Source organism: Myotis brandtii, unplaced genomic scaffold, assembly GCF_000412655.1.
Source record: "Myotis brandtii unplaced genomic scaffold, ASM41265v1 scaffold434, whole genome shotgun sequence".
Lineage (NCBI taxonomy): Eukaryota > Metazoa > Chordata > Mammalia > Chiroptera > Vespertilionidae > Myotis > Myotis brandtii.
This window is the reverse complement of record NW_005366599.1, coordinates 2,279,804-2,293,124: the sequence shown is the minus strand read 5'-3', so window position 1 is coordinate 2,293,124 and position 13,321 is coordinate 2,279,804. Positions and strand designations below refer to the sequence as shown.

Sequence of the window (13,321 nt, the reverse complement as noted above, 5' to 3'; positions counted from 1 at the left end):
GGTGGTCATAATCATCTGGCCACTCAGTGTGTGTGTGTATAATGTTCAAAGGCTGTTAAATTGCGTTGTTTATCCATATCTTCAGAAAAAAAAATCACTTTTACTTTCGTGGTAAACAACCTGCTTCCCTAGTTATAATGGTCTGGCCCTCTAGCAACTTCAGCGAGAAATTATAGCTAATTTGCCTACAAACGTCAGGTGGTCATAATAATCTGGCCACTCAGTGTGCATGTGTTTTTTTGTTTTTTTTTTAAGAGAAGAAGGAAAAGGGGGAGAGAGGTAGAAACATCAATAACAAGAGAGAATCATTGATCAGCTGCCTCCTGCAGGTCTCACATTGGGGATCAAACCTGTGGCCTTCTGGTTCATAGGTCGATGCTCAACCACTGAGCCATGCCAGCTGGGCCATGTGTGGGTTTTTAGCGGAAACATGTCCACGCCCAGTTTGTAATCTCCTTGTAGGCAAACAACGCCACACTCCCCTGGTCCAGGTGTGTTTTGCATGTGGAATACGTTGTGTTCTTGAGGATCACATTGCAATTCTGGCAACAAGTCATCCTAGAGGAACTTACTGGAAGGAGTTCATCACGTATCAGTGTGGAGCAATCTAAATGTTCACCTTTAAAAATTGTTTAAAGTCAGTTACAAGAGGAAGAGAGCAAATTCAAATACATCCTTTATGCTGGAGCCCAGATGGGCCAGGCCCGGGAGCCTCCGTCCGAGTCCGCGTCGATGCTGGCCCTGTCCCTCCCCCATCGGCCAGACGTGGGCTGTCTCCCTTGTGTCCTTGTTGCAGGGGGAAAGGTCACTGCTGGTCACCTTTAGTTGAGCAGCAGCAGTGGCGCTTGTGGGAGTAAATCAGTGTCAGCTGCCTCGGGTTTCTTGTAGTTTTTGCTTTGGGCAGTTAAGCAGCTGGAGTTTTACCCTAGACCTGGGTTAGCCCCCCCTGAATTTCTGTTCTACTTGGAAGCTCCCTACAGAGGTGGTCAGGCAGGGTGAGCGGCCCGACCACATGCCCGGCGCAGAGGCGAGTCCGCCTCCGGGGTGGTCTGTCGCCGTTTTTTTAGGCCGAAGCCGTGTGCGCGCGGGAGCTGCGGTGACCAGGGCAGCTGCGGCGGGGGGGGCAGGGCTGTGTCTGCACGCAGGGTTCTGCGAGAAGCTTCAGACTGGGCGGGACCCTTCACAAAGTGCAGGAGGACACGTGTCCAGGTCCAGTGCAGGGGTGCGCGTTAGTGCCTGGCGAGTGGTGGCCTCATCTCCGTATTGACACTCGGACCCGCTCAGTGACGCCAGGTCACCTCCGCACGCTGTCTCCTCACGCAGCGGCTCCTCGGCTCCAGGGCCCAGGCTCGCTGCTCACAGCGCCGAAGTCTGTTTTTCCCCTTTAAATTGTGTGCGTACCAAGCACATAAAAAAATTACAGGTTTTTATTAGCTGCTGCAGCTTATTTCAGTCTGATTGTCGTGGAACATATGGACAGTAACGAATCTTCAATTGTGGTAATTAGGCAAACGTCCCAAAACCTAATTGAATATAGTTTGTGGGGACTTTGTTGCTGAAATGCAGCAATATAGATGCCGCCTGGAAGTTTGAGCTTGAAATTAGAGGCGTCAGCAGCAAAAATCCTGGTGGCTTTGCTGTTCCTTGGGTGGGTGTGGGTCTGAGCTATGAAGTTGTTGCTCACTCGCTCTGGTAGGTCCTCCGTGCTGGATGAGATGGCATCCTCGTAGCTGTCAGTGTGTCCACCCAACCTCACTGGTTCTTCGCTTGCCCAGCTCACGGTAGGGTGGTCGCAGGAGGCACTGTGATTAGTTCTAGCAGTGATGTGAGCGGAAGCCGTGTGTCACGCTCAGGGTGTCCTGCTCCTCCCTCGGCCTCGGTGACTGCAGTGGTTCCCAAGGGTGGCTGGCTGTCAGCCTGGGGCCTGCGGACATGGCTGAGCAGATCGCTAGCTGGCCGGAGGTGACGTGCGCGTGAGGAAGAAGTAAACCTTTGGGATGTTTGGGTTGCTTGTTACCATAGTCTCCTGAAACCCAGCAATTCTCAAATGTCTTGCTGTCAAGACCCTGTTACGGTCTTAAATTACTGTGGACCCCGAAGAGCTTGTTTACATGGGTTATAGCTAACAATATGTAATTAGAAACGAAACTGGATGGTTGGTAAAATATTGTAAAACAAGACATAAAGTGTACTTCTTAGATGTCAGTATAGTAAGCACAAGGAAGACAAGGATTTCAAAATATCTATGTATTGAAAAGTAATATATACAGATATGTACAGCTATCAGCAAATATAATGAGAGATAGCTAGTAAGTACACAGTAAAATAACTGAGAGCCAATTGAGTTAATCTCTAAAAACTCTCATATTTATACCCTAAAACTACCACTTTAGAAATTTCTAGAAAATGTAAGAATGCACACGTATACATTTCATTAGCCATCAGAACAATGATGTCATCGCACATCAAGTGGCCTCATGAGGAAAGGGCAAAACCAGCTTAGTGTTATTATGAACATAGCTTTGATCTGTGGACCCCTACAAGGCTCTGAGGGACTCCCAGGGGCCGTGCCCACCTGGGGAAGCCTGTCCCGCCCTGTCCCACCCTGTCCCATCCCGTCCCGGGTCAGACACTGGTGCTCACGGCTGCAGCTTGCTCTGGGGGCGGAGATGGGAAGTCCGAGCAGAGTGGGGCATATTCTTGGAATACGTGTTGTCACATTGATTCCAGAGCGGTCCCCTGCACTAGAATTCAAATAAGAGAAAATGGAGCAACCTCTTCAGTTGCTTAATTATTTAAGGGACGCAAATGTGATGAGATTGGAGTCAGGAGACTTTTCCACGCATGATGCCACAGCACAAATCAGAAAAGACACAATTGATAGCTTTGATTTTGTGAAAATGAGAAACTTCTGAGTTTGTTACCGGAAAAAAACTAAAACCTTAAAAAAATCATAAACACAAAAGACTCAGAGGAATCTACAATGTATTTATTTGATAAAAGATTCATGTTTCTAATCTTTATAAAGAACTCTTGGAAATCAGAAAGAAAGGTGGATACCCTGAGGAGAGCAGCACGAAGGAAACAAATAGGTTATTTCTGAAGAAGAAATCGAAAATGCAAATAAGGTGTGGAAAAGGCTCACCCTCCCCAGTGAACAAGCAAGTGCCATTTCACGCACGTTTCTCTTTCTCCCCCTCTCCCTCCCTCCCCCTCTAAAAGTCAATAAAAAATAAATAAGTGAAACCGAGCGCCCTGTGTTTTGTCTACAGGTTGACAGTTTCTCCTTTTTCGTGTAGTTCTGAGAGCCGGTGCAGGAGACAGGGGGTCTATACCCTGGATTAATCCAACCCGCGTCTTTAGAGCCTAGACACATAGACACAGCGGAGGGCGAGAGTGGCACCCAACAAAGGCAGGCCGGCCCCCTTTCCACTTGTTCCCTGGCGCTCCCCGGAAGGGACTAGCTATCCCCGAGGAAGACTCCACGTGAACCTCCCAGGCCCCTCCGGGCACTTCCAGAGAAGCTCATCAGACCAGGCAGTGCACACAGCCTCCGGATGGCTCTGGATACCTTCCTGTTCCCGTAAAGCGCTTGCCGGAGAACAGGACATGGTGAGGGAAGGATCCAGTGGGAAATTCCGAGCCCACACAGACAGCGCGGGGAAATGGCAAGAAAGCGGACAGTGCAGGGGGTTCGAAACGAGATTGTCCTCAGAGAGACAATACACGCAAGACATAAGCGCATGCTGGTACTTTCAGAAGACATGTATTAAAAAGGAGCACTTGGAAATTAAAAGTAAGATAAGCCCTGGCTGGTAGCTCAATGGTTAGAGCATTGGCCTGCGCACCAAAAAGTCAAGGGTTTGATTCCCAGTCAAGGGCACGTACATTAAATAAAGATATCAAATTAAAATGAAGGGGAAGACATTACTCAATAATTAATATGAGAAAATTTCACAATTAAAAGATGGGAGACAATGAACAGGCCCAGTCAAGCAACTAGCACCAATAGATGGGAAAGACTCGTAATGAAGGGAAACCGTAGGTTAGAGAGTCCTACCAGTTCCCAAACAGGCCACAGAGGCCTGGAAGTTGGAATGACGCACGTCTCGCCAGCAGCGCTATGAGCTGGAAGCCAGGGAGCAGGACAGCGCAGATCCTGTGGGAAAAGGGTTCCAAGCCGGGATCCCGTGCTCAGCCAGCTGTGGCGTGTCCAGGCAGCATGCGAGGTGGCAGTCTACAGCTGTTTCATCCACCAGCCGCTGTGCAGGGAACTGCTTGGGTGGGAGCTCCACTAGAATAAAGAGGAAAATGCAGGAAGAGAAAGGCATTTGTTACAGAAAAGGGGGGACCCGCCCAGAAAGACACCCCGGGAGATGGTGATGGGAAAGCCGAGGAAGAAGTTCGTCTAGGCCTGACTTCCACGCGATCTGGGCAGAGAGCTCTGGGAGGAAGGAGTGCCTCCAGGAAGAGAAACACTTGGTATCTGTGGATTGAGAGGAGTGTTAGCAAGCTCTAGGCAGCGGTTCTCAACCTGTGGGTCACGAACAATGAAAATACATTCTGCATATCCGATATTTACATTACGATTCATAACAGTAGCAACATTACAGTTATGAAGTAGCAACGACAATAATTTTATGGTTGGGGGTCACCACAACATGAGGAACTGTATGAAAGGGTCGCGGCATTAGGAAGGTTGAGAACCACTGCTCTAAGGGATGCACTGTGAAGATTGGGAGAAGTCCTTACCTACTGTTTTCCTGTTCTCGCCGTCCTGTTCTCTGCTCTAATCTTTATTATTTCCTTCTACCAGGTTTGAGGGGTTTCTAGTTCCTTAACTGGTGGAGTTGGGTGGTTGGTTTTTACTGTCAGCATTTACTGATATATTTCCCCTTAGCATTGCTTTCTCTGCATCCCACGAGTTTTAGTCTATTGTGTGTATTTTCATTTGTCTCTAAGTATTTTCTCATTTTCCTTGTGATTTCATATTTGATCCATTGGTTGGTTGTTTTAAAATATGTTTTTTAGTTCACAAAGTTGTGACTTTTCCAGCTGCCTTTCTGTTGCTGGTTACTGGCTTCAGCCCGTTGCACGTTGTGTGCTGTCTGTATTTTTAAGCCTGTTGAGGTTGACTTTGTGGCTTAGCAGATGGTCTGCCCTGGAGAATGTTCCATGAGCGTGGAAGAAGAATGTGTTCTGTTGCTGGGTTAGGTCTCGCTGGTTTATTGTGTTGTTCAAGGCCTCTGTGTCCTTACTTATCTTCTATCTGATTGTTGTCACCTTCATTGAAAGTGGGACATTAAAGTATTATTATAAAACTATGTATTTCTCCTTCAACTCTATCAGTCTTTGCTTCATATATTTTGATGGTCTGTCATTGGGTATGTAAGTGTTTATAACTGTTATATCTTGTGTTGAACCTTGTATTGACATATGTCTTTTGTGTTTTGTAACCTTTTTTGATTTAATGTCTATTTTGTCTGATATTAATATAGCCAGTCCCACTCTTCTTTTTGGTTACTGTTTGCAAGCAATGTCTTTTTTCATCCTTTCACTTTTAACTTCTTTGTGGTTTTGGATCTAAAGGGACCTCTGTAAACAGCATATAGTTGGTCATGTTTTGTTTTGTTTTTAAATATATTTTTACTAGAGGCCCGATGCATGAAATTCGTGCAAGGGGCTTGGCCCTCACAGCCCCAGCTTCGGGACAGTCATGTAGTGGGCACCTGCCTGTCACTCCTGCTTGCCTTTAAAAAATGTTTCTATTGATTTCAGAGAGAGAAAGGGAGAGGGAGAAAGATAGAAATGTCAATGATGAGAGAGAATCATTGATCAGCTGCCTCCTGCACGCCCCCTACTGGGGATCGAGGCGGCAACCGAGGCATGTGACCCTGACAGGGAATCGAACTGTGACCTCCTGGGTCACAAGTCATCGCTCAACCACTGAGCCACACCCACCAGGTTGGTCATGTTTTTTTTAATCCATTCTTCTAGAGCAGTGATGGTGAACCTTTTGAGCTCAGCCTGTCAGCATTTTGAAAAACCCTAACTTAACTCTGGTGCCGTGTCACATATAGAAATTTTTTGATATTTGCAACCATAGTAAAACAAAGACTTATATCTTTGATATTTATTTTATATATTTAAATGCCATTTAACAAAGAAAAATCAACCAAAAAAATGAGTTTGCGTGTCACCATAGGTTCGCCATCACTGTTAGAGGCTGCCAATTGATTGAAGAATCTAATCTATTGACATTTAAAGTAATTATAATAAGATGGCCTTATTTCTGCCACTTTGCTGTTTTGTCTTCTATGTACCTGATAGCTTTTTGTCCCTCATTTCCCATATTACTGTCCTCTGTTTAGCTGATTTCTTATAGTGAAATGTTTTAATTCCCTTCTCATTTCCTTTTTTAATAATTTTACAACTATTTTCTTTGTGGTTATATTTAACATACTCAAGGCATAACACTCTGATTTGAATTTATACGAGCTCTGCTCTGTCCTCTCTCTCTTGTTGATGCTGGGATTTCCGTTGGATTGCATTGGATCTGTACATCACTTGGGAACATTTGACCTCTGAGTAGTATTGAGTCTTCTGTTGCACGAAGATGGATTCTCTCCAGGCTTCTCTCCTTTCTCAGTGGTGTGTTGTAGTTTGCAGTGTACAGGTTTTGCACATACTTGTTAAATTTATTACTGAGTAGTTTGCTTTGTTGATGATACTCTAAATGGTATTGTCTTTTTAAACTTCAGGTTTTTGTATGTGGAAATAAATTGATGTTTGCTATTAACTCTGTATCCCACAACCTTGCTAAAATCACTTAGTGGCCTTTTTGTAGACTATGGTTTTCTATATAGATGATGTCTGCAAATACGGTTCTACTTTCCTTTCTGTGTGCTTTTTCTTTCTTTCTTGTGCCTTATTGCGGGAATTTTGTTTTTATATTGTATAGCAAATAACACAGCAATTTTAACAACCTCTCCCCCACCCCTCAGCTCGATCGTCAGATTACAGAGGACCTTTTCACTGCGGATTTATGATCTGTATAAGTTGAATTTATATTTACTTTTCATTGAAAATATATTATGTTAAGATGAAACACATGATGCATCTCATAATTTTATTAGAGAATTTTAGAAGTAAGTATGTAATTTAGGTACCATTTTTACTGTTATCACATTTTGAAATGATATAGTTATTTTTATAATAATAAAAGCGTTTTCATTATCATTTAGGAAATACTGAACCAGTGACCTTAGTTATTCAGTTATGATGAAAGGCCTAATCTAACCTTTTATTGAATGTGATATTTATTAAACATGAAACTTCTTATTTCTAGGACTTAATCAATAGGACATTAAGCCATTTATTACTGCAATTAAAGAAGGCCTTGCAGACTAGATATTCTACTTCCTTGTCACCCAATTTAACTTTATTTTTTTAATTGAATATATTGGGGTGACATTGGTTAATAAAATTATAGTATAGGTTTCAGGTGTACATTCTATAATATATCATCTCTATGTTGTGTTGTGTATTCAGCACCCCAAGTCAAGTCTCCTTCCATCACTTACCCCCCTGCATCTAGTTTAAGTTTAACAATCAGGAAGTAGCCGTCTAAACCCAGGTTTGTCAAATGTGTGTAACCCAGCCCTTGTGACTTCAGTGAGGTTGTGGAAGGAACAGTACAATGTGCAGGAAAATAATCTGTAATGGCTCTTTATGAGGGAACAAGCCCCTTTTACATCTCGTTATATTCTACCTGAGAGAGTGTATTTTACTTGCCATTTGTTAACTATTATTTATTTGCTTAAAACAATGGGATTTGGTACAGGGGGTATATTGTTAAGTGTGGCAAGAAATGTGTTGCGTAATTGACGTTGGCAGGGAAAGAAACCTCCAGTAGGAAAAGAAAAGGGCACTGCAGTGGGAGCCTGAGGCCCATCTCTTCTGTGGGGTCGTCTTGTGTTTTTACTGAAATAGAATTTCCCGGGAGGACAGTGTCCATGTCATGAGGACGCAGCTCAGTGAATTGTCACCAACACCGCCTGTGACGTGGATAATGTTCCGTTACCTTGCACCAGAGCGGTGCCCTCCGACTGTTCCCAGTGCAGTGTGCATGCTGCCAGAGGAATGCCGAAACCGAGTTGTGATAGGAATGATAGCCAGCGTGGCTCCGTCCTGTGTGCACGTGAGCTCTCTCAGTTCCTCCTCACAGCACGTCTGGGAGAGAGGTTCTGCTGTCCACAGGTTCACGATGAGAAAACAAAGGAAAGAAGTACAGTTTGGCCCAGGCCAGTGTGCTAGAGCCTCGGCCCGCGCACTGAAGGGTCCCGGGTTCAAGTTCCGGTCAAGGGCATGTACCTGGGTTGCAGGTTCATCCCCAGCCTCGGTCAGGGCTTGTGCAGGAGGCACCTAGTCAATATGTCTCTTTCCCATCAATGTTTCTCTTTCTCTCTCTTCCTCCTTCCTTCCCTCCTTCTCTCCCTCTGCCTCTCTCTGTCTCCCCTCCCCCCCTTCCCCTCCTTCCTGTGTGGTTAAAACATTGTACCCTTTGTCACCTGTGCTCTTAGTATGGCCATTTTCCCCCTCAGATTGACTGCTTAGGAGAATTGGAGAGCTATATTGTTGGGGAGCCCCTTGAGTTGGGGGCTTTTGTTTAACTACAGCATCGTGAGGCAGTTTTATCTGCTTCACATGGTGCCTTTCAGAGTTAGGGGTTGAAGAAGACGTGTGAGTCGGTTTTACACTTTTACTCACTCGTCTTTGACTTTCACGGGTGAATATTCAGAGTTCTCTTTGACAGAACACTGAGGGAGTGTGTGGCGTTTCTGGCTCGTGGCATATAGTTTCCTTCCTCCTGAACAGATTCCCTGTGGGGGCACCTTGCCGTGAATGACTTCCGATAACTTGGGCAAAGAGTAAGCGGGCACCCAGGACGCTTTCAGTTTCAGCTCAGACACCATTGATCCCAGGAGAGAGACAAGCTTTCATGCCTTCTAGCAGCGTCTCCCAGCGAAACGTAGTTACTATTAATGTGCATAATTGATCACTTTATTAACGGGGCGGGGGGCGGGGGGAGAAGGCTTATTGGAGTAATAAAGCATAACTGCATTGCGTCCTGCGGGCTGCAGGTGATGCTGTGTGAGCGGTGGGTGCTCTAACGGGGCCTCTCTCCTAGGCCGCCTCGGAAGAGCTGAAAGCTGCCTACCGCAGGCTGTGCATGCTGTACCACCCGGACAAGCACAGAGACCCCGAGCTCAAGTCGCAGGCCGAGCGGCTGTTTAACCTCGTCCACCAGGCTTATGAAGGTCAGTGCCGTCGATTTTTAAGAGACTTGATGTGTAGAGGAGCAAAAGCAAGTCCTTGGAGGGCTATAGAAGAGGTGGTGAGTCCAGGCCTTTCCACTGACAGGGTCTTTTGAAAGAGCAGGATTTTCTTTGGAAATCAATATGTGTCGGTGTCAGTAGGAGACGGGCGCTCAGGGGAGGCCACCGAGCGGGAGCGAGTTGCGGGGGAAACTCAATTTTCAGATCGTCGACTAGTTAGTTTTTCCGAAAGGGAACTCTTAGAGATGAAAGGCTGATCGTTAAGACAAGCTTTCTGCTGTCTTTTAAGAGACCATACGAGAACATTTTTTCATCTGAAAGTGAGTTTATTGACTCCGTAGCATTCAGTTAAGGAAAGGTTCTAACAGAAGAAAGAAAATGATATTAAGAAGGCTAACAGGCAATAGAACTAAGTAATTGAGACTTTTATACTTGCACCTTATGGATTTCAGAAAGAACATTTTGTGACATACTTGTTTATAAAATATTAAAGTCATTAATAGTTACAGTTTCTGTTTGCGATGATGAAATGGTGATGGTTACACAACAAAGTGAATGTACTTCGTGCCACTGACCTGTGCACTTAAAAATTATTAAAAGGATCAGTTTTATGTTATGTGTATTTTACCGCCATTTTAAAGGTACAAATTTATAAAATGTTAAATCACTTTTAGGATGTATATCAAGTAGAATAAGTTGTTTATTCCAGAGCCATTTGGTGATTTGCTCTTTAATTAGATTAAAAATTAGATAATGTGTTTCCTTATAAAATAAAGGCTTCTTATTATAGACAGAAGACATAAGCTGTACTTCACTTTATAGTTTTACCAAAAAGTTAGGTTTTAATGACTGAACCCGGGGCCATGGCTGATGACACATGTGGTCGGCATCGTGTCTTTACCGAATTCACTCTAATCAGGCCACTCTGGGGGCCTGACCACAGGCCTGGGCCTTCTCTGGCAGCGGTCGCCAACTGATGGTCCGAGGACCACTGGTATCTGTGAGGCCCGAAAGGTTGGCGACCACTGCTCTCTAGGATGCTGTGGTCTGCATGGCTGTGTCCATTTCCTGTTGTCTAAATTCCCCGCATAACCGGGACAGGGTTCTGGAGATTGGGGGAGAGTTAGGAAAGCCCTCCCTGTGCGGGTGGAAATGCTGCGGCAGCAGCCCTGGCCCGCGCTCAGCCTGGAGGGAGACCACGTAGGACACTGACTCCACAGCCCTCGTTCAATCCCAGGATTAACTCCAGAGGCCCGCGCCCGTTTCCCCGAGGTCAGCATTTCCCTCCGCCCACCGGATTTGAACACGGACAGCATCGTTTCCATCGTTTTTAAATTGGGCCTAAGAATATATGGGCATCTCGCGGGAGCAGGTTCCAAGGTCTCGACAGGAGCTGGCAGAGCAGAGCAGGAGCGCATGGCTGAGCTTCCTGGGTCTCCACTTGGTGTGAATCTCCCGCCAGGAGCTCTCGGCCTCCCTGGGAACCTTCCTCGTGCGCTCAGCGGATGTGGCCGGCGTCAGAGGCGGGCGTGTGGGTCTGTCTAAATGACTTAGCAATAAAGCGGAGAGGCGGGAAGAGGGACAGGGAGTAAGTCAGACATGTCCAGGGTCGGAACCTGTCCCGAACCTCACGTCCCGCCTCTTCAGAAAGTGCCATTCGCTCTTTCAGGCCAAGGCACTTTACAGGCTGTACGTACAGACTTACTGACTCTCTTAAAACACTGTCCTTTAGTGACACCAGGTGCCCCTCTCAGTTCAGAGGGGCTCATTCGCGGCCACCGTTAAACACGGCCGAGGTTGGAAAGAAAAATAAATAAGCAAACGCAGTCAAGGCTGGCTCTGAGAGCGAGGAGGAGAAGGACGCAAAGGGAAGGAGAGGTCTGTCTCTAGGAGAGCGTGGGGCAGGGTGGGACCTGCCGGGATGCTGCTGTCAGGACCGGAAGGCGAGTTCTGTGCTTTGTCAACATGTGCGGTTTCTGTTTGCAGTGCTTAGCGACCCGCAGACCCGGGCCATCTATGACATCTATGGGAAGAGAGGCCTGGAGATGGAAGGATGGGAGGTAAGAGCGAGCGTGTCTGCTGCCCAGAAAAGATCACGAACACCTGCAAACAGCCACCCCAGCCCACCCTGGAGGAAGGAACTGGCAGCCATCACCAGGCGCCCAGGCCAGCAGCTCCTGCACAGTCCTGTTCTGCTCTGGCCTCGGCCTGCGCCTCCAGTCTTCTCATTCTGGAGCCTTAAACCCTGTTTGTTTCTTCCTGTGTTTGTAATCATATGGGCATATTCATGGGGTCTGTGCTACTGGCTGATCAGATTGTCTAATCTCATTCTTAACTCTAGCGTCCTGCTGCCCAGAATATCCCTATGAATATCCAGGGGGAGGAGCCGGCACCTGAGCCCCAGGAAGCAAGCGCTTCCCATCCAGACCCTCCTTGTCCTTAATGAGGCACAGGTCCCCACTGACAGGGGTTCCAGCACATGTGGGCCACAGCCACAGGCCACTGAACAGGGTGTAGTGGCATGAGCCACTTGTGACGGACTTGAAGCCATTCTTTCTCAGTCTTTCTGGATCTTCAAGGTGACATGGAATGGCTGATGACATTTCCCTGAAGTGCCTTTATTTTTCTTTTCTTTTGATGAAGGAGAGGCCAACAGATTGAGAAGATAATGCACACTTTGCAAAACTGTACCTCGCGCTTTTTTTTAAAAAATATATTTTATTGATTTTTTACAGAGAGGAAGGGAGAGGGATAGAGAGTTAGAAACATCAATGGGAGAGAAACATCGATCAACTGCCTCTTGCACACTCCCTACTGGGGATATGCCCGAAACTGAGGTACATGCCCTTGACCGGAATCGAACCTATGACCTTTCAGTCCGCAGGCCGACGCTCTCTCCACTGAGCCAAACCAGCCAGGGCTGTACCTCGCTTTTTGTCCCAGACAGGGTAACTTTGGGGACAGGAACGTGCCATGAATGGGTGCACATGCCCGTGGTTTGTGAGAACTAGCAGGTGTGCATGCTGCTCATCTAAATACACCGAGCAGCCGCTGTCCGTCATTGAGGACTTGCAGTTCGTTCTCAGATGGATGTCACAGTGTTTTTATTCTAACACTGCCTTTGAAAGAAGCACCTTCCCGCTCTAGCCGGTTTGGCTCAATGGATAGAGCGTCAGCCTGTGAACTGGAGGGTCCAGGGTTTGATTCCGATCAAGGGCACATGCCCAGGTTGCAGGCTCAATCCCTAGTAGGGGGTGTGCAAGAGGCAGCCAACCAATGATTCTCTCTCATCATTGATGTTTCTATCTCTCCCTCTTCCTTCCTCTCTCTCTAAAAATCAATAAAAATATTTTTTTTAAAAAAAGAACCACCTTTTCCCCTTTTTAGTAATTAGTGGTTCAGCTAGGGTCATCAGAGAAAATGTTGGTTTTAGGATTTTTTTCCCCAGGTACTTCCTGAAAGCAGAAGTGAATGAATTTCCTGAAAGTGTTTTGGGGTTAGGCCAGTTTTTGTATTTATTTTTCTATATTGCTGAATAGTAAAATCAAGTTGCACAAAAATCAATAATGTGACCCCATGATGTTAAAATATGTACACATACATGCATATGTCTAGAAGATTTGTAGGAAGACACATAAAACACGAAGTGTTAGCTTGTGAGAAGAGGGAGGGTGGTGTATCCTTCTGTCCTGCTTTGATTTTTTTTTTTTTTTGCTATTGACCGGAATCGAACCTGGGACCTTTCAGTCCGCAGGCCGACGCTCTATCCACTGAGCCAAACCGGTTTCGGCAAACATGTATTTTTTAAAATAATTTTTAAACTTATGATTTCTAAGATGGCTTTTTCTCACATCACCCACCTTTTAGATGTTCTTTCAGTGGCCTCTCACCACGTCCCTGCGTCTCCCACTGATACAGGGAACGTGCTGGCTGGTCTTTTTCCCTCTCGTCTGTCTAATGCCTCACTCCTGTCTGCTCTGCGC

At 46.1% G+C, this 13,321-nt stretch overlaps 1 protein-coding gene across 4 annotated transcripts in view; it reads left to right on the top strand.

Moving 5' to 3' along the window:
- The window catches only part of DNAJC11 (DnaJ (Hsp40) homolog, subfamily C, member 11), a 45,904-nt gene that overhangs the window by 9,513 nt on the left and 23,070 nt on the right, over nt 1-13,321 (top strand). For 2 of the 4 annotated variants that reach the window (XM_005874336.2, XM_014546179.1), the window contains exons 2-3: nt 9,191-9,320; nt 11,325-11,398. In XM_005874336.2, coding sequence (XP_005874398.1) covers nt 9,191-9,320; nt 11,325-11,398 — 204 coding nt within the window. Of the gene's footprint in view, nt 1-3,589; nt 3,613-8,986; nt 9,032-9,190; nt 9,321-11,324; nt 11,399-13,321 lie in introns of those variants that run through there. The other 2 variants (XM_005874338.2, XM_005874337.2) reach the window with 2 other exon arrangements.